Here is a 20,175-nt window from a genome sequence, read left to right as displayed (position 1 = left end):
TACCTGGAACCTCAGGACCTGCAGGGCACATGTGGAGGAAGCAGACACATGCTTTCTGAGCAAGTCCTAAATGCCAAGAAATCACCATCCATAATTTTGCCAGTTTTCAACTCCTGTTTTGAGAACACTGTGAGGGTGAAGGTGTGGGAGTTCTGAAGGCTTGTCATTTGGTCCTGAGGTAGGGCGGGAGCTAGTGATGTTCCTGTGGTGTTGGGGGACACTTATTTCTCCCTCCCCGTATCTCCCTGGGAGGACCCTTTCACTCCCTTGCTCTCTGCTCCCCACTGCCCCGTTCCCAGGAAAGCCGCCTATGTCCTGTTGGGTGGGAGCCCGGCATCTCTTAGATCAGGTTCATAGTCACAGCCAGGAGCAGCATCCCCGCGTTGGCCAGGTCACGTGGGCACCTCTTTTTCTCTTGGCTCCCATTCTCTTGGCGGGTCTGTACTCAAGGGGTAGCATACCTGCCTTATGTCTCCAAAATCTCTGTGTGCACAGACCCGGGCACACTTCTGCCAGGTCCACCCAGGACTGTGTGTTGTCTCTGCCTGTAATCGGCGGTAAGTGGACCAGGGCTTTCCTAGGCCTCCATTCCCTGCAGGTTGGGAGAGGCAGTTGGAGGTGTGAAGGTCCAAGGCACGCTCTACAGCCCGGTCTAATGGGAAGCCCTGTACTGTGAGGGTTTTGTGTCCTCTCTGGATAAAGCTGGTGCAATGACCACCTTTTGGCTTCTATATCTGTTCTTGCCCAGCAAGGACCTGGGGAAGAGGGGATGGGGTAAGAGACTGGTAGGTAACTCCACCGGTGCGACTTGGAGAAGAGCTGTAGGAAGGGAACATGTGTGAGATGCCTGGGTTGTAGGCCCTTAGATGCCTCTGCCCAGAGATATTCAGGGTTCGTCACCCTTCCCAGGGGCGCCCCACACACGTGCTCTCACTCCTCCTAACCAGCTTCCTCGGGAGATGTGGTGATAATTGGTCCTTACCTGGATAGAAGCCTATAAACTGTGTTTTATGTTTGATCATAAAGTACTTGACACATAAACATATATGTGTTATTCATATGTTGCCAAAGCTACTCACAAAACAAAAGCCTCAGAGTCTAACACCCAACTTATGAAATAAACCCTTCTCGATTTTCACCGTGCCTCTGTGGGCCCCTGTATGACGCCGTCCCCTGCCTCCTCTCTGGAGGTGACCTGTATCTTGATGGTGTCTGTCAACGCTCCCCCCCGCCCCTGGCTTCTTTAAAGTAGCTTTTACCACATATGTGTTTATCTCTAAAGAGCACATTTTGAGTTTTATAAAAAAATGAAATTATAGCCTTTTGAGCTTCATTTAAATGCCACATATTGTTCTGGAAGATAAAAGGCAGATCTGTGTCCTTGAAACATGCATTTTCACCACTGCAGCTAAATATTGTTTTCTCTGGTGGCCCCTTCCTGGAGTCAGGAAGAGGCCTGGCTGCCGCCACAGACTGAGACAGCGACTGTGCAGGAGAGGGGCCGGGGCCGCCACAGACTGAGACAGCGACTGTGCAGGAGCGGGGCCGGGGCCAGCCACGGAAGCTGTGTTACTAGAATCACAGTGTGCAGGGGTCCCTAGGCCAGGCGAGGCCACCCAAGAGGCGGTTGTTCTGGGTACCTGGGAAGCAGATGGGCTGGATTCTGACTCCAGTGATAGACTCGGGCGAGCGGGGAGGCTGAAAGGCAGAGCGTTAAATGTGGAGCTCAGAGACAGGACCAGGGAGTGCTGTGAGTCAAGGATGGTTCACGACGAGCATCTCACACGTTGAGCTCTGGCACCTACGCTCCTTGCGCAGGCAGACTGGTGTCTCCTGGTGGCCGGAACAGAGGTTCAGAGCTGCAGAGTGAACAGGGACCCCATCCTCCTGCCTTTATCATTCATCAGCTATTGACTGCACACCTACTGTGTGCCAGGGCTATATGTGTATCATGTCATGCCAGGGATAAGACCGCGACTAAGACTTTTCCCTGCCATTAAGTACTTTAGGGTCTAGTAGGAAGTCACCTTTTGCTAAAATGCTGTGGTAGCAAGGGATCCCCAAACATCAGTGGCTTGTGACAGCAAGCATTAGTTCCTTGTTCATGTCGCATGCTGGCTGTGGGTTCGCTTCAGCGCTGTTCCGTGTCCTCTGCCGTCTGGGTCCCAGGCAGAAGGAGCGGCCCTTATGGGACACGTGCCATTTCCATAACAGAGGGAAAAAGCAAGAGGGGAAAACCAAGCGGTGGGTTTTCAAATGTCACACAAACCTGGCTTGGATCATTCCTACTAACCATCTGCTGGCCAGAGCGCATCATGTGGTCAAGACTGCTGTCACCACAGAGGGGACATCAGATCTCATGACACACGGCCCTGAGCAGAGTGTAGCTCCCTCTTCCGGGGAGGCCAGAGAACGTTTGGGAAGAGGGTTACTGTCTATCACAGATACAAGCAGGCAATTGCAGTCACAGTATGAAAAGGCTTTAGAGCAAGTCTGTGTACTAATTGTGACTTCATAAAATAAGTTGACATGTAAAAAACAAAGTGTATTTCCCCCTCTAAATTAGCTTTAGGGATTCTGTTGAGAAAATAGTATGAGAATCACTAGCCTGAACCTGAGGATGGTTCCAGAGAGCTAGCGCAGGGGAAGGGGGGGGGCGGGGCGGGGCCAGGAGCAGCAGTCTCCCCTCTAGCCCCGGGCACGTGCACACAGGCTGTGCTAGTTGAAAAGAAGCTTCTTACACTGGGGACCCACCTGCCGCCTGCCAGCGTTCTCCCTGGTGCCTCTTCTGTCCATCTGGGCCATCTGCAGGTATGGCCCATACCTGGGGTCTCTTTCGTGCTGCATCCCTGCATACACACATATCCCTCCTCTCCTCATCGTCACATCCACGTGGTCACACATTTTTTGTTTCCTCACTACGTCCGTCAATCGACGTTGGCGGTCTGGGCCGTGGCTTCCTTTCATACGGCCCCCAGCACGCCTGCCTCCACACTGGGCCACACCAGACACCCAGCAGCGTGCACAAAAGGGAGTTTTGCATCAAGAGGAAGCCAGCTCCCCGTTGGCTCGTCTGCCGTGCTCTCTCTGCAAGGGTCGCAGGCGACTGCGTGGCCGACGGTAGGAATTACACGGGTGACTCCAGCATGTGTAGGTTGAAAGCCCGCTCTCCCTATGCTCGGGGTGTAATCTGTGTGGGGACTGAATACCCCGTCGTCTCACAAGGAGCCGGGATTCATCTGCACTCATGTGTTGCTTTGCAAATGCTGGCGGCCTTTTCAAAGGCATGCATTTGTGCTTTCCGAGGGCAAGGACCATATCTCCCCTTTTCTTCCCTTTGAAAGATTCCGCGTGGCACCTGATAAGAGCTGCACGCACCATGGATGCTCCGTCCCTTCTGCCCGTCTCCCCTTCCTTTGAACCTTCAGCAGATACCAGCGTGGTTCTGGGCCCGTGGGCCTTTGCAGAAGCCTGATTGATTGCACACAGGCCTTGATCTAGAGAATTTTGCAGGTCAAAAAGGGAGGGAACTCTCAGACAACTCCGACCCAGGCCAGTAGCCCAGCCGCATAATTAGCCACACGCGGAGTCCAGTGCAGGCCATCTGTTCTCTCAGTCCCTCCACATGACAGACACAGTGATGGGGACGGTTAAGTGCTTGGCCCTGGAGTCAGTCAGAAGGGGTTTGGAATCCTGGATTGTGCATGTCCTGAGCTTTCACAAGTTATTTAGCCTCTGAGTCTCCATTTCTTATTCCATAATGTAGTCATAATAAAATGCTGTTAATCGTTGTGGTCTTTTGCATCCGTAAAGAACCTCCTTCTTTCCTGCTTGGGTTCCGAATCAGTTGAGACTTAAGGGTAAAGAACTGGAGACAGCGGCCAAAATATGAAGGGGTTGACAGGACGTTGTATGGCTTTGGGGCTTCTAATTTTGAATCCTAGGATTCAGTGGACGTTTCCACCCAGTCCCAGGCTACTTAGACAACCACAGGCATCCTCTGGGGGGAAAGACTGTGTCAAGCTTGGGTTTTGGATGGTTGAGGCCAAATCATTCACTCCTCGCTTGCTCCCGGGGAAAGGCCTGGGCCTCACACACCATCCACACTTACTAAGTAGATTGTTACCCTTCCTCCCCAGGAAGAGGGTGAGCGGGTGAGCAGCTGAGCGTGACTAGGAGGGCTACACTGGCAGAGCCTCCCGAGTGGGGGTAAGGGAACGAGTTGGAGCAGCCTTTTGTCTTTGTGGACCCTCTGGGACTCCACAGATGTTAAGTTTCATCCTGATACTTGCATAAACAATGACGGTTGAGTTGACCACTTACTAAACTAAGCCTCCCTGTGCAGTGTTTTTAGATGTTATTCTGTGCATTTGGGGAAACATAGAAGGCCATTTCTTAGTTAGCATCCTGTAATTCAGACCTTTAACAGAGATGAACTCCTCTTCTCTCTGTCTTTGCTTCTGTGAGTCTAACTGTGGTTAGAAGGGCACTGGCGGTCTCCTAAGGAAGCCGGGGAGGGGTCTACATGACAGTATTCTTAAGGTTTGTTCTGTCTGTCTTTTGCAGTGCAAGTTGGAGTTCCATGCTTGTTCCACTGGCAAAAGTCTCACCACCCTCTGCGACGGGCCCTGTCCGTGTCTCCCGGAGCCCAAGCCACCAAAACACAAGGCAGAGAAGAATGGTGAGTGGGCATCGCAGGACACCCCCCGAAGGGGGGCCGTGTGGTCAGGGCGGCCTGACATGGCCAAGGTCCTCCCTCCCCAGATGCCAGGAACCTGGCCCTAAGCCCTTAACAGAGGCATTCTAGCTCGGGCTGGGGAGACCGTTATGCTCGGCAAGTACCCTAGTCATTTAGGGACGCCAAACTGAACCGCCTTCAGCTGCCATTAAATAGAAAAAGAAGAGCTGAGAGTCTTTGAAAATAATTCTGTTAGACCAAGATATGCACTAGGTTCTTCCAGAGGTCAAATTGGCTATGGTGTAGGAAGGGCAGGGTTTCAGCCTTAAGACCAGGCCTGCCCTGGGGTGCGCCTTGGACATCCTTGAACTCTAATCTCTAAATCCTTTGAAAGGCCCGATTTCAAAACATAGAGTGCAGAGATGTCACGATGATGGACAGCACCCCGTGCAAAAGCAGTTCTCTACTAATATGTTCTGCCTCTACCTGGCATGCGACACAGAGCCAGGGGGTAGATGGAAGAAGAAGAACTCCCCAGGCGCTGCGGTTTCTCTTCCATGGCCGACAGGGGCGGCAAAGGTCGGGCTTATCTGGATGTTTTCATGATGGGGAAAGTAATGTTGGCCCACTGGTCTCAGCCCCCTACAAGCCTTCCGTAATGAGACCCAAGATAGAAGTTTGCGTTGGCCTTCTGTGGAGCTGGACTTTCTCAGCTGTAGGGGGCTGTCCCATGGAAAATATTGGACATCGGTGTGTGAGTGTGTGTGCGTGCGTGCACACGCGTGTCTTCTAAAGCCTGCAGGTATTTGCGACGGAGGAGAATGAATAGGGTATAAGTGTTCATCCACTTACCTCTTCCTAAGCTGTTTTGTCTTTTCCAAGGCGCATAGATGGAGATGTTCAAGTGTAAATTTGTTCATGGCGATTGCTGGAATGTTGTGTTAGAAGGCTCTTTGGGAGGTTTAACCCAGGATGTGGAAGGACATTGTAAACTGTAAAGCACTGGGGTCACAAACAATCTCCATAGATTATTCTTGGTTACCAAAAAGCTGATCTCATTGCATTTTGGACTGATCATCTATATAACTCTAGGAAGAAATGTCAACTAGGGACTTCCCTGGTGGCGCAGTGGTTAAGAATCTGCCTGCCAATGCAGGGGACACGGGGTTGAGCCCTGGTCCGGGAAGATCCCACATGCTGCAGTGCAACTAAGCCCGTGCGCCACAACCACTGAGCCTGCACTGTAGAGCCCATGAGCCACAACTACTGAAGCCTGTGCGCCTAGAGCCCGTGCTCTGCAACAAGAGAAGCCACCGCAATGAGAAGCCCATGCACCGCAACGAAGAATGGCCCCCACTCGCCACGACTAGAGAAAGCCTGTGCACAGCAACAAAGACCCAACACAGCCAAAAAAATAAAAATTAATTAATTAATTTTTTTAGAAAAAGAAATGTTAACTAATCTACACAAGCCTCCTTGTACTTTGGTCAGAAAACCTAAAGCCGTGCTGTGGTAAGCAACTACAAAGCCCACAAAATTAACTTCTGTCTGGAGATTTCTTTTTTTAGCGGTACGCAGGCCTCTCACTGTTGCGGCCTCTCCCTTTGTGGAGCACAGGCTCCGGATGCGCAGGCTCAGCGGCCATGGCTCACGGGCCCAGCCGCTCCGCGGCATGTGGGATCTTCCCAGACCGGGGCACGAACCCGTGTCCCCTGCATCGGCAGGCGGACTTTCAACCACTGCGCCACCAGGGAAGCCCTGGAGATTTCTTAAGAATCTTCTTAGGAAGTCTCAATAGCCTCTCTTATTCCAAGTATATTCTTTACTGCTTTCATTTAGTCTTCTGTTCTGAGACAAGGAAACCAATCCAAGAAAGCCATTTCTACCATTTTGCCTGTAGTTTTCTGGGAGGGCTTCATGGTTCTTTAAACAAAATACAACCCTTGTTTCTTCATGGTGGGTTTGTCACATCTGATTAAATGAGATTCACTCTCAAATATGACTCTCCAGGTATGGCCTTGGCTGTACCATCTATTTGTTCAGTTACTTACTGGTGAAAACTAGAACAAATTCTTATCGAGCCTGTGCAAGAGTAACTACATTGGCATTGAAAGTAAAAAGACTCAGAAAAAAAGTGTCGTTCCAGAATTCTGAGAGGTTAGTGAGAACAAGATTACCACTTGAAAGGGTTTCATTTCCAAATGTTTGTAAGAGCACAGACCACTAAGTTAGTAGTGAGAGATAGGTCAGGAAGAAAGCAAAGACTTCATTATATGCCTATCAGAAATGAGAACAATAAAAAAGAATACCAGCAACATTCTCAAACCAGTGATCAAAATTATGTTTCCGTCATTAGTTCCTGCAGTCCTGTCTAATTATTTTTTGTTCCACTGGCTCTTGGGTCAACTGTCTGCTTTTATGAAGTCATCAGAGTCCTGGAACTCCACACTCTGTCTCTGGTATCATCTGGCAATTATCTAAGAAATATCACCTTGGAAGCCTGTAACAAGGCATCTGTTATTTGAAGTATCCGTCAAACTTGGTACACTTCTTTCCATGAGGCTCTGAGATTGTCCTTTTTCGTTAAAGACCCAATTTCTGCTGTGACGTAAAGCAAATATTTTACATAAGCATGAGGGGAAGCAGAAACTACCTGTTGGTGATAAGACTGAATGTAGTTAATTTATTACATATCCAACAACATCCTAATGAAGGAGAGTATAATCCTCTCTCAGGATAGGATGCTTCACTATTTAATACGGATTTGATCGGTGTTTCCCTGGGGGATAAGGGCATATTACGGGCAGTGAGGGCACGGATAGATCCCTAGGGTCATTATGTGAAATGAAACTTTTCAATGAGGAACATTTTACCTGGACAGAATCAGTCAAGGGAAGGCTGACTTTTTCCTTTAATTTGACGATTCTTTCCACGCAGCTCTCGCGATAGTTTGCGCCGGGCAGTGAGCGCTGCACTGAGGTTGTGGCAGTTGGGGTGAGGAGGGGATGGGTGCACAAGAGGGGCTGGAGGTGAAATGAAGGGCAGCTTTCATCTGGCCACTTGGCTGTTGGGTGAAAGGCGGAGGAGGAGTGCCCACCAGTCCACAGCCCCTTACCTGGCAGCCGCCCCTCTCTGAAGCTGCGGTGGGAGTGGCGTCTACGGGCAGACGCCATCCATGAGACACACCGTGGCTCTGAACGGTATCCGGAGCAGGCTTGTGTCTGTGCCTATTACAGAAATGACATTTGACAGTCTCACAGATGCAGGTGTGTCAAAAATGTGACATTACTGTTGTTGATGATGACATTTTACCTTCAACCTTACCTCTATTTTGAACCGTGGTTCCTTCTGGTTAATACAAACATTAGTGAAGTCATTTCCAGGTCAATTCTGTCAAGTCGGGATTATATCTAAATTCTAGGAAGTAGGGGTGGGATGAGGGCTTATTAACTGCCATATTGGTGTCAGGTGGCTCCTGGTGTGTCTCTTTCTTTGGAATCTACCTCTATGGGACTTTGCAGTTTTTAATTAGCTGTCCAGCAATGTTTCATCCTGAGTGCAGCCAAGGAGAGATGTTTAAGATCCTGCCCGTGACCTCTGCTCACTCATACCGAGTCCTCTTTCTTTTTTTTTTTTTTAAATCTTTTTTTTAAAAATTTATTTATTTTTGGCTGCATTGGGTCTTCGTTGCTGCATGCGGACTTTCTCTAGCTGCGGCTCTAGGTGCACGGGCTTCAGTAGTTGTGGCACACGGGCTCAGTAGTTGTGGCTCTTGGGCTCTAGAGCACAGGCTCAGTAGTTGTGGCACATAGGCTTAGTTGCTCCGTGGCATGTGGGATCCTCCCAGACCAGGGCTCGAACCCATGTCCTCCGCATTGGCAGGCGGATTCCCAACCACTGTGCCACCAGGGAAGTCCCCCGAGTCCTCTTTCTTCTAAGCCTACTCTTCTGAGTTTACTGGTCCTCTCACTGCCCCTCCTTGGCCCCCTTCAGGGCCACACATAACTTCTGTGACCTTCTGGTGTCAAGAAAGGCTTCTGTGACCTTCTGGTGTCAAGAAAGACTCAACGCAGGTCTATGCGTTGAGTTTGCTCTCTCAAGCCGTCTCTCCTTGGATCTGCCCAGCAGCCATTTCTCTTGCACGCAGAGGACATCTTTGTGAGACTTACCTCAAAATGGGCTTCATATTGGTAGAAAGACACAGGTCCTCTTTGCTGCGGGACCTCCAGCTGTCTGGGGTTTCAGGAGTGCCTCTTCCTGCCCAGGCCCCAGAGCTGAGTTTGGAGACCCAAAAGCTGTGGTGAGCAGAACATTTCCTAGGGACTCACTGGCCTCTGCCTGTTCGCCTTCCTTTTGTAGCCCCAACTGTGATCAGTACTGGATGTGAGTGTCCAAGGTGTGTGAGGCCAGGGTCTAACTAGCTCTATTTCTGATCTCACTCTGCTTCTTCCAGCCTTTGGCCATTTGAGTTACAGCAAACCCGGTTCTTGGAAATCAAAAGTCTCTCGTCTCAGCTTTGGTTTTGAGATCGTTTTTAGGAAGGCAGAGACAAATGGTTGATCTTTTGTGTATGTTCTCTTTGTTTTTCTCTGGCATCTCTCCTTTGTTGTGGCCCCTGGGGAGATGGTGGAGGGTGGAGTCACCCTTTAATACCTCTGAGTATTTCCTCTCACACCTCTCAGTTACTCATGACCTTGGACAAGTTACTGAATTGCTTTCTCTCTCATCTCTGTGATACCAGACCATCCTCAAGAGTATAGCCTAATGATTGTCCAAAGGAAGGGGAAAATTAAAAAGAAGGAGATTGAGTCTGGGGGAGAATGGATACATGTGTATGTACGGCTGAGTCACTTTGCTTTGCACCTGAAACTATTACATTGTTAATTGGCTATACTCCAATATAAAATAAAAAGTTAAAAAAAAAAAAGAGGGAGACTGAGGTCTATACATTAAGCCTGGGTTTCTGTACCTTTTCTAAGAGTCTCCTAGGAAAGGTCCCTCCCCAGTTTCTCTTGGTATTTTCCAGTACCCAAGAGCCAGCCCAGTTAGGAAGTCCCCTCTCACATCTAATGTTAACCCTTTGGTTCTGGGTTTTGCTGCTGCTTTTTCTTCAGTCCTCAGTAAAGAATATGAGGAATGTCTGAAGCACTTGTTTCTTGATTTCTTTACAGTGGTTGAAATTTTAGGGGTAAAATAGAGGACTGTTAGGGTCTTGAAGATACATTTTTAAACTAGCCCGCCCCATACCTGCTGCTCTCCCCACCCTGACTCCCCTCCCCTCCGCTCGTTCACAGAGACAGACCTCGCCCCTTGGTCTGCGCTCAGCAGCCTTGTTCCCTCTGAAGGAGGGACTCGGAGCTCCCTCGTGGCTGAGGTGAAAACTCTGTAGTTAGGGTATCAGGTCAGGAAAGATCGCCCCTGTCTTCCTCCATACCACGCACGAGGGGACCCTTGTGTTCCTCGAAGGCGCCTCGGGTTTCCCCACGGGGACCAGGGGAAGGCCGAGTGGGTCGGGCCTCCGACCTCCCTAGAGTGGCTCCACCTTTATGCTTTACCACCTCCGATCGCATCTGTAGGAAAGGAGTTTGGCACCAGGGAGCCACTGTTCAGTTCCCATTTACCCCAAGAGAAAACTGGAGGTCTATGGAGAGAAGGCATCTCTCCTCAGGTCAGACAGTGGGCAGGTGTGGGGCAGGGTCAGAGCCTGGGCCTCTCGACGCCTGGGCTAGCGCCCTTGTCCCCCGTGTGTACTCCCTTAGGTCACAGCCAGCCAGGTCCTCCGCTAAAGATGGTCGAGGGTCTGGAGCTGAGTTGGGTGGGAGTTAGATTTATTTCTCCGGGGTCTGATGTCGCTTGCCTGGATCCTGAAGTGTGAACCATCAGGCAGCGAGTGTCCCTGTGTTCCCACGAGCAGCAGTGTTTGGAAGGCATCCTGCAGTCTCTCCCGCCCGCTCCTCCTCCGCTTTGGAGGAGAGAGTAGAGCGAACAGCACTGTCTCTAAGGCCAGCTCCTTCTTTGCTTCTCTTGTCACAGGTTAGCTTTTGGAGGAGGGATGGGGGCCCAGCCAGTCGGCCTCAGGTGTTCTGGAGACAGCCAGCCGGCCGGCTGGTCAGCGTCCATGAAGCTGTAACTTCCTGGCCTGACTGTGCTGGGAGGTGGGGAAGTTCGTTCCACAGATCCTTCCCGCAGGGCATGCTAAAGAGGAAATAACGACTTCCCTCCAGCTGAGCTCTTGGGAACAGTAGAAAAATAGTCTTCAATGATTTTCTTTTCTCCAATGGTGATTTCAACCTGAGGGCTAGATTCTGGGGGAAAAAGTCCTGGGCTGACAGACGGTTGTCTAATTCCATTACTTATCACAAGTCGAGCTGGGGAAATGTGTTTAAACGGGAACAGGAGGTGGTGCCAAAGAGACGGGATGAAAAGTTCTTCCTCGCTGTGATGTCTCAATGGAAAAATCCTAAAAGGGTCCTGCTGCAGAGGCTCCCAGCAAAATGAAGGTTTATCTTTGCAACCACAGAAAGAACATTTTTCTTTAATGCCTGTTGTGTAACAGGGTGAAGGCCTGGGGCTTGCAAACTTGCAATTTAAAAGCGGTTTATATTAACCTTTTCCATACCCATTCAACTTCGCTCACTGATTATTCAGTACTACATTATGGTCAAAAATTAAACATGTAAAGGAACATTTCAGTTTTAGGGCCTTGTTAATAGAAATGTCATGAGCTTTAAAGAAAAAACAATTGGGGGTTAAATTAGCAACTGCATCCAAGAAGAAAAAGGTATTTGTCAGGACTCTGGAGGTAAATGCCGACTTTGGCTTTTTTTTTTTTTTTTTTTTTTCTTTTACGGTACGCGGGCCTGTCACTGTTGTGGCCTCTCCCGTTGCAGAGCACAGGCTCTGGATGTGCAGGCTCAGCGGCCATGGCTCACAGGCCCAGCCGCTCCGCGGCATGTGGGATCCTCCCGGACCGGGGCACGAACCCGTGTCCCCAGCATCGGCAGGCAGACTCTCAACCACTGCGCCACCAGGGAAGCCCCCGACTTTGGCTTTGAACTCAGAGTCTTCTTCTGTGAGTTCAGCCCTGGGAAAGTAGACCACAGGTTCTCCTGGTCATTCTGAAGCTTCCTTGGTAGCAACTGATTGGAGAAAGCTAAAGGTGAAAAGAGAGAGAAGGGTAAACTGAGGGAGAGGGTGGCCAGGGTCATAGCTGGAGTCCAGAGAAGGAGATAGAGGTTGGTGTTAGAAATTAATGGCTTTGATAATTCACTCAGATGGCACTCTTCTCCTGCCCTTATTTTTTATTTATAAATTAATACCCATTCTTATATAAAATCCAAGTATTATGGAAAAAGTGTCTCATATTCCCAGTTCTATTAGCTTTCTGTTGCATATGCTTCCAATTATTTTTTGTAAACATATATTAATATACTTTTAAAACTGTACCCGTCCAAAATCAGGATCACATTCTACGATATTTTGCACCCTGCCTTTCTTGTGTGTCGTACGTACGTTTTCATGGAGGGTCACATCTATCTGTCTGTCTGTCTCTCTCCTGCCCAAGCCCCCTGCCCCCACCTTGCTCTCTTTCTAGCCAACCTGCCAGCTCTGCTCCCTTGTACTCCAGACTTAAATATGTAATGACTGCTCCACATTTCTGTTTGGACGCCCATAGGCATGTCAAACTTAGCATGTCCAAAATGAAACTCTGGATCTCCCCCCAGATCTGTTCTTTCTTCCTGTAGTATTTGCCATCTTAATTAATGGCAGCTTCATATTTCAATCTGCTGAAGTAAAAGCAAACAAAAAAACCCCTTCTTCCTCTCATGTGCCACATTATAATCATCATTTGAGTCTACTTTCAAATAGATTTTCAAATATGAGCACTTCTTACCACCTCCACGGTTACCACCCTGGTGGTCCAAGACATCCTCATCTTTTATTTCAATAGCTTCCTAATTAATTTCCTGGCCCCTACATTCTCTTTCTAACATAGGAGTTAAACATTCTGTAAACTGTATGTCAGACTGTATAATTCCCTGTTCAGGACACTCCACTGACTTCCCATCTTGTTAAGAGGAAAAGAGAAAATCCTTTCAGTGACCTGCAAGGCCAAGCACGATCAAGGCCCGGATCAGGTCCCAGTGGGTTTCTCAAATGTGCCGTCATATCCTGCCTCAGCCTGGACTGTCTTTCCAGACATCTGCATGGCTCCTTCCATCAGCCACCCTTCAATCTCTGCACAGACATGGCCTTCTCAGGAAACCCTCCCCGACACTTCCTATCTCTCTTTCCTCCTTTATTTGTCTCCATATCATTTATCACCTTCCAATATATTAGATAATTTGTTTACCTGTTCTGTTTGTTGTCTGACTTGCCCAACTAGAATGGAAGTTATATGAGGGCTTTCTGTCTGGATTTCCAACAGTTATTGGTCAAATGTTGAAAGATTCTACCTCATTATTTTTAAAGCATTGTCCATGATACAGATTTACCATAGATTATAATGTTTAAAATGGCAAAAAAAATAAAAATAAAAAAGATTTACTGTGACAAGAGATCATCTGTAGAAGGTGCTTAATACGTGTATTAAGCCCTTGGTGTATATGTTTAATTCTTCTAACAGCCAAAAAATGTCATCTGTAGTGCTGGTGAGAAAATTTGAGATTTGGAGCTTTTCGGCACCTTGCCTAAGGCCACCCAGCTAATAAATGAAAGAGCAGGGATTTGAAGTCTTTCCTAGAACGTGTGCTCTTATCCTCACGTTATACTGTGTTTTTAACCTAAATTGAATATCCACTGAAAGGGAAAACTTCCTTTGGAAAAAGAAAACACACACACACACACACACACACACACACACACACACACACTCACACATTTTAAACTAAATTTCCCTGTGCTTTCAGTGCTCAGAGAATGCACTCCGTCACTGATATCATAGCCCTCTCTGATGGGATTTTTCCAAGGTGTCCTCACTCATTTTCTCCTCTTTCTTTCTGTAACGCGCCTTGCTCTCTGAAGTTTATCCGAACCCTGGCATGAGCATGAGCTCACCGCTGCGTAGTACGCTTTCCTGATAGCCACAAGTTTCCGACCTAGCTTCTTAAAGATAAAAATTCATTTGTAATCTGTCCTGAAGTCGACTGTTCTTTCATGGCCCTGCTATCTATTGCTGTGAGAAGAAAAGACAGCATCACAATACAAAATAAATTGAAATTATAATCGAAAGAGAGCAAGTGGCTACCCCGTCACCAAGCCAGCTGCTTAGTAAAATCTTGGTAGCTCTCGTCCTTCCTAGGGCCAAGGGTTGTAGTGGGCACCTGGGCCTTGGCAAAGGAAGGGGCAGCGCCTTCGTAGCAGGTGCAGTGAGAAGTAAATGAGCTCAATTTCAACTGTAGATGTAGAGTTCGAAAAATACAGCTGTGTCATCATCGTCATCATCATCTTGATCATGGTTCTCTGTTTAAAAACTCAAATGGCACTTAGACATAAAGGATGCAGGATGGCACTTTGACTATTGAACTTGAGGAATGTATAATGACACCAGATAAAGCTCAGAATAAGCAGTTGTTTGAATATATGGTAATAGATATTCAGATCGCTCGGGAGCATAGCCACAGCGAAAACAGCGAGCCAGCTCTCTTCAGCCTGTGGAGACCAAAAGAGAAGAGAGATCTGAGAGACGCTTTCAAATCATGGTGGTGTCATGATGGCGAGATCTCGCGTTCCACTTCTAGTCCCGGGGCCCCTCTGTCCTGCTTGAAAAGAAGGAGCTTTGCAGGGAGAGACGGTAGATCTCCTTATACAGCGGAGGTTCTGCTTGTGTTTCTCATTATTTCAAGACCTAGAGTGAGCTAACAGAAGAAATACTTTCAGCACAATTTAGGGGCAGTTCCGAGAGGTGGAGGAGGCACCATGACGTTGGGGCCGAGGCGAGGATGAGGATGGTCATGGGTCCATAGAATGTAAAAATTGCTGCTTTCAGATTTCCCGGTGATGCAATAGCAGGTCGTTTGGGGGGCAAGTCCTTCATATTTGACTAGACTTCACCATGTAGAAGGCTCTGTGTAAGGAACCAGGGCAGCTGTCCTGTTACATGTCCGCCTGGGAATCTCTAGAAGGCATCTGCATGGGCCTTTTTCCTCCCATCTCATCCTATGAGGTATCCATTTATTTTGGCGTCCTTGGCCTGGTTATGCTTTGTCCAAGCTTGAGTCTTCTAAATGGCCCTTTCCATTACGTCATGTGTTGGAGGTGGGGTGTGGCTAACACCCCAGTGAGTCCTCTGTGTTCTACCCTAGCAAGGGATGTTGAGTGTAGCTCCAGCTTCTAAAATCACCTAGGCAAGGGGCACTCACGCTATGAAACCAGATCTAGAAGATGAATGTCAAAGAGCAGAAAATTAGTGCTGACAGGGGGTTTGATCAGAACTGTGATCACGTACCAATGCACAAGGCCAAGTAATACTCCAAAAAAAAAAGATTTTCAAAACATTACTTGAAACCAAGTTTTGTTTTTTTTTTTTAAATAGCCTCTTTGGGTTTCCCTGGTGGCGCAGCGGTTGAGACTCCACCTGCCGATGCAGGGGACACGGGTTCGTGCCCCGGTCTGGGAAGATCCCACATGCCGCGGAGTGGCTGGGCCCATGAGCCATGGCCGCTGAGCCTGCGCGTCCGGAGCCTGTGCTCCGCAACGGGAGAGGCCACAACAGTGAGAGGCCCGCGTACCGCAAAAAAAAAAAAAAAAAAAAAAAAAAAAGCCCCTTTTATGGGGGTTGCTAGTCCTATGGAACTGCTACCCTGAGGGGTATTACTGAGGCTGAAGAGGTCTAGATCCCTGTCCCTACATCCCTCCAAATCTTAGAACCTAGGAGACGCTGTCCCGAACTAGGCTAATCCTGTGGGGCGTTCAGAGCTTCACGTCAGTAGCTTGGAGAGAGTAGAATCGTGCGCCCTTATTCCTTTAGCCTGATCTGCATCTGGATCCCCGTCTGTGACTCGATTCCTTCAGGACTTCCCCAGGCTTCAGGCTCTGGCATCTGCACTTCTCCCAGAAGCCCTCCCCCACTTCTTTTCCCCAGGTGTTGAAGGGTGGCTGCTGTGGGGTCCCTTCCCTACTGAGCTCCTGTCTGTGATTCTGCACTGCCAGTCTGTCCTCTTCACCTGGATCTTCTGTCCCAGCTTTCCCTTCAGCTTCCTGCTGTGAGCACCGTGCCCAGCACATGCATGGGCCAGTGGATGGTACAGATTGGGCCATCTTCAATCATTTGTAGAACAAATTAACTGAGGAAATGTATAGGCTCTTAAGGTTTTCAAAGGACTTTGATGTACTTGAGCTTGTGGATGCTGCAGCCCTTGAAGAGGCTGGGGATTGTAGGTGAATTAGGTCCCTGGGTTGAAGAGGCCGGCTCAGTGATTCTGAGACACCCGTCTCTGGCCTTCTTTGCATCAGACATTCTGGGGCATGAGCTCAGGCTGGAACGTAAGTGCTGTGTGTGTTTCTGGCTCCCGTGGTTTGGGACAGATGGCGTCATCCAGCCTGAGCTCACCCAGTTCTTGAATCTGCCTGTATCCTGCCTCCCCAGCTTAGGAAGAGGGCTCAGGTTGCCTCGGGAAGCAAATGTTTTTTGCCTTGATGACAGAAGCATAGCATCCTTTGGGATAGAACATTCTGTTCAGTTCATGAACGGGCTCTCCTGAGAACATTCCTAGGCAAAGGAGGGAGTATCTGGAGGTAGCAAGAGTTTGTTCTCATTTGGGTTGAGAGCTTCTGGTGCAAGAACTGTGCATACTTCTGTTGTGAGATAGCTGGATTAAATACTGATTACCTCTGCGCCCAATAGGAAACTTACCTATTCAGGAAAAATGTAGTGAACTAGAACAATACTGATCTGTGACTTCATGTACCTTGCTTCTGAAGGCCTCTAAGCCCTAATTAAAATTAAAATGTAGGGCTTCCCTGGTGGCGCAGGGGTTGGGAGTCTGCCCGCCGATGCAGGGGACACGGGTTCATGCCCCGGTCCGGGAAGATCCCATATGCCGCGGAGCGGCTGGGCCCATGAGCCATGGCCGTTAGCCTGCGCGTCCAGAGCCTGTGCTCCGCCACGGGAGAGGCCACAGCAGTGAGAGGCCCGCGTGCCGCAAAAAAAAAAAAAAAAAAAAAAAAAAAAAAAAAAAAAAAAAAAAAAAAAATTAAAATGTAAAGCTTAAGGCAACACTCTGACAGCTGTTTTGTTTTGGTTTGTTTTTTTCCCTAAAACTGAGGGCAGTGATTGAGTCTGGAGGTAGTGGTGAGCAATGTGTCTTCATCCACCCAGCATCCGTCTGTCTGTTCATCTGTCCATCCATCATCCATCCAGCCAGCATTTATTAAATACCTATTCTGTGCCCAGGTCCTGTGCTGTCCCTCCTGTAAGCAGATGAGAAGAAATCAACACCAAAGATATCAATAATCTGTTATTTCAGTATCTGCACAGGGAGCTCACTTCTGTCCCAAGGTAACAATTGTCTATAGGGCTGAGCTGTTTTCCATCCCATTTTATAAGTCTGGGACTCCAAAGGCATTTTTAAAAATTATTTTCCGAGAGCTTTGTTAGAATTTAGACCTGCTGTTGCAGTCCCAGGGGTCAGAAGAGCTAGACTTCACCTCACATGGTTGAGACAAGGAAACTAATCTAGCTTAAATATCATCTATCCACTAGAGTGTCATAACCTTGAAAGCAAGAATTATGTCTCATTTATTTGTCTTTATATCCCTAGCATAGGGTCTGTGGCATGAGTGGACACAACTAAGTATAAACATAAACGTGTACCGTATCTGTTACCTATTTAATTAGAGCAATATTTAAATAAATAAATATCCAGGTTCAGTTTGGTGCCTTTCTCCTTCCTGTCTGTTGTGAGTTATTATTCTTTCTATGTACCGTGGAGACACATCTCCTCCTCAGTTTCCTCTCAAACTTCTGATTTGGGTCTAAAATGTCTGCATTGTTTTACCGAGTCTTTTCTGTGATAACCATCCTGAATACTTGGCTCTTTGGGGTCCTGTGTACATGGTTTGTTGCCTCCTTGTCCATGAGCAGCAGTTAGGGGAGAGATCCCGGTCAAGGTCACTAGCATACCTGTTGCCCACAGAAGGGCGCTCCCCATCTGACCTCCCATGGGTCTTCGTGTGCATCTTCAAGTTCTGATGCAAACACATTTGTAAGTCCCCTTATTTGCCCTCCAGGTTACATATGATGGAACTTGCCAGGAGGCTAGTGTTGTAAACTAGCAGACGCAGGGGCTGGGGCATTAGACAGCTGTGTGATTGAAGTCCAGCCCCAAAGCTCCCTGGCTGTGTGGCTTTGGGCAAGCTACTTCTCTGAGTGTCCGTTTCCACATCTGTAATAGCGAAGAGAATAAGGCCTATCTTGAGAGATTATTATAAGAATGAAATAAACTCAATGAGATAATTATGAAAGCTGCTGGTTCTGAAGGATGCTCAGTGAATATAGGTAACACACACACACACACACACACACACACACACACGAGTAACCTGGTCTGCTGTTTATGCAGTTTGGTAACACACTGCCTTCTGAAACACCTTTGCATTCTAGAATCAGTCTTGCCAACACTAGCAGGTACTGTCAGTTGTCGATCCTGTACCCATTCAATTCTGGTTTTCTTTAAGGAAAACCAGAATTCTTAGTCTCTCAGTCTCTTTTCCAGCTGGCAGTGTGGCCTGGGGAATCAGTCCTGGTCAATGGAATGCAAGTAAAGTCTTCTGGAGATTTCTGAGAAGGCTCCTGCTTTCATGAAAATCAGAGGTTTGAGTGGAGCTGTGGCAACCATTTTGTGACTGCAAGGCGACAAACCCAAGAATTCCCATTAAGGATGAGTGGGCAGGAGCTTAGAAAGTGGGCAGTTGTGACTCTGGTTCCCTGCCTCTCTCCTAACTTATGTCACAAGGTGAACCTCCAAGGGCTTATGCCACTGTTCATCAAGCTTTCTGTTATTTGCAGCTAAATACATTTTCTAACTGATACAGAACACCTTCCTTTTAAAGAGCATTTGCCTGGAGACGGGCCATGCTTGTGTGACACCAGGAGCCCCCAGGGAGTCAGGGCCAATGGTGTCTTGGTATCTAGGGCAGGGAAGACCCGAGGTGGTCTCAGGAGCATCACTCAGTGTCAGGAGAGCATGTAGTTCCCAGAACTAGGCACCAGTCCAACTAGGACTTGGATTGGTCTGGAGCGGGAGCATCTGATCTGTGAGTAAAGTACGTTTGTGTATCAGGGGTTCTGCAATCTCTTGCAAAGACTTCTGATAAGGGAGCGGAAAGGATATTTCTTGTTACAAATGAGTGAGGCATGTTGGACTAGAACACAGTGTACGTGAAGGTGAGCGGAAGGAACTGCCCAACTGGAAAAGACAGGTATGTGGTAAAAGGCAGTAGACACATACAAATTTTTAAGTAGCATTTTTTTAAAAAATAGAAGTTTTACATGTTTGTTACAGAACATTTAAAAAAATTTTAAAAATACAGGAAGAACGTTTTAAAATTACCGGTAGTCTCCCAATTTGAGTATAATCACATACTACTTTAAAATCATTATTATTAGCTTAATACTACTTAATAATATTCCCATATCATCAATTATCCTTTTAAAACTTGATTTTTAATGGCTGCCTGGTGTTTGATTTTATAAATGCACTATAATTTTTATAGCTAGTCCTCTATCGAGCACTTAGCTTCTCGCTAATTTTTCGTTATTATAAACACTGCTTCTTTGAACATCATTGGATATTAATTTTGCACGTCTTAATTATTTTCATAGGAAACAGTCCTAGCAGTAGAATTTCTGGGTAAAAGGGTATGCATATTGTATGTCTTTTGTTACGTACTGGCAGAATATCTTCCGGAAAATGTATATCATAAGCAATGTAGGAGAATGCCTATCAGAAGACACTTATCAACTTTGGATGCTATAATTTTTAAAGAATTTTTCTATTGTGTGAGTTTTTTAAAAGGTACTTTTATTAGTTAGGATTTGGCTCAGCGGTATGTAATCAACACTCTGGTGCTCAAATAACAGTGGTTTAAGCAAAAGAGTGTTTATTTCGTTTTCATATAAGTCAAATGGTAAGAAGTCCAGGGCTGGTATGGAACATCTCAGGTCCATCAAGAACCTTTTCATTTTGTTGCTCTGATGACCTTGGTGCAGCCTCATGGTCCAGCATGTCTGCTAGAGCTCCAGCCATTCCATCTGTAGTCCAGTCAACAGGAAAAGGGAAGGAGCAAAGAAGGGCACACTACTTTCCTTTAAGCAGACCCTTGTGAATTTGGATATAATTCACTTTACATCTCAGTGGTCAACTTAGTCTGAATTTAATTTGAGTCTAGTCACATGGTCTACCTAGATGCTGGGGAATGTAGAGTTTTAAGCTGGAAGGTAGCTAAAAATCAGAGTTCTTATCAATAAAAAAAAAGCAGGAAGAATGGATCCTGGG

At 47.5% G+C, this 20,175-nt stretch overlaps 1 protein-coding gene across 5 annotated transcripts in view; it reads left to right on the top strand.

Annotated features, from left to right (window-relative positions):
* The window catches only part of SPOCK1 (SPARC (osteonectin), cwcv and kazal like domains proteoglycan 1), a 552,024-nt gene that overhangs the window by 454,001 nt on the left and 77,848 nt on the right, over positions 1–20,175 (top strand). For all 5 annotated transcript variants that reach the window (XM_079916655.1, XM_079916653.1, XM_079916654.1 and 2 more), the window contains one exon: positions 4,567–4,681. In XM_079916655.1, the coding sequence (XP_079772781.1) occupies positions 4,567–4,681 (115 nt within the window). The remainder of the gene's footprint in view (positions 1–4,566; positions 4,682–20,175) is intronic.

This window comes from Stenella coeruleoalba, assembly GCF_951394435.1.
Source record: "Stenella coeruleoalba genome assembly, chromosome: 3".
Taxonomy (NCBI): domain Eukaryota; kingdom Metazoa; phylum Chordata; class Mammalia; order Artiodactyla; family Delphinidae; genus Stenella; species Stenella coeruleoalba.
This window is presented reverse-complemented; position numbering and strand designations above follow the sequence as displayed.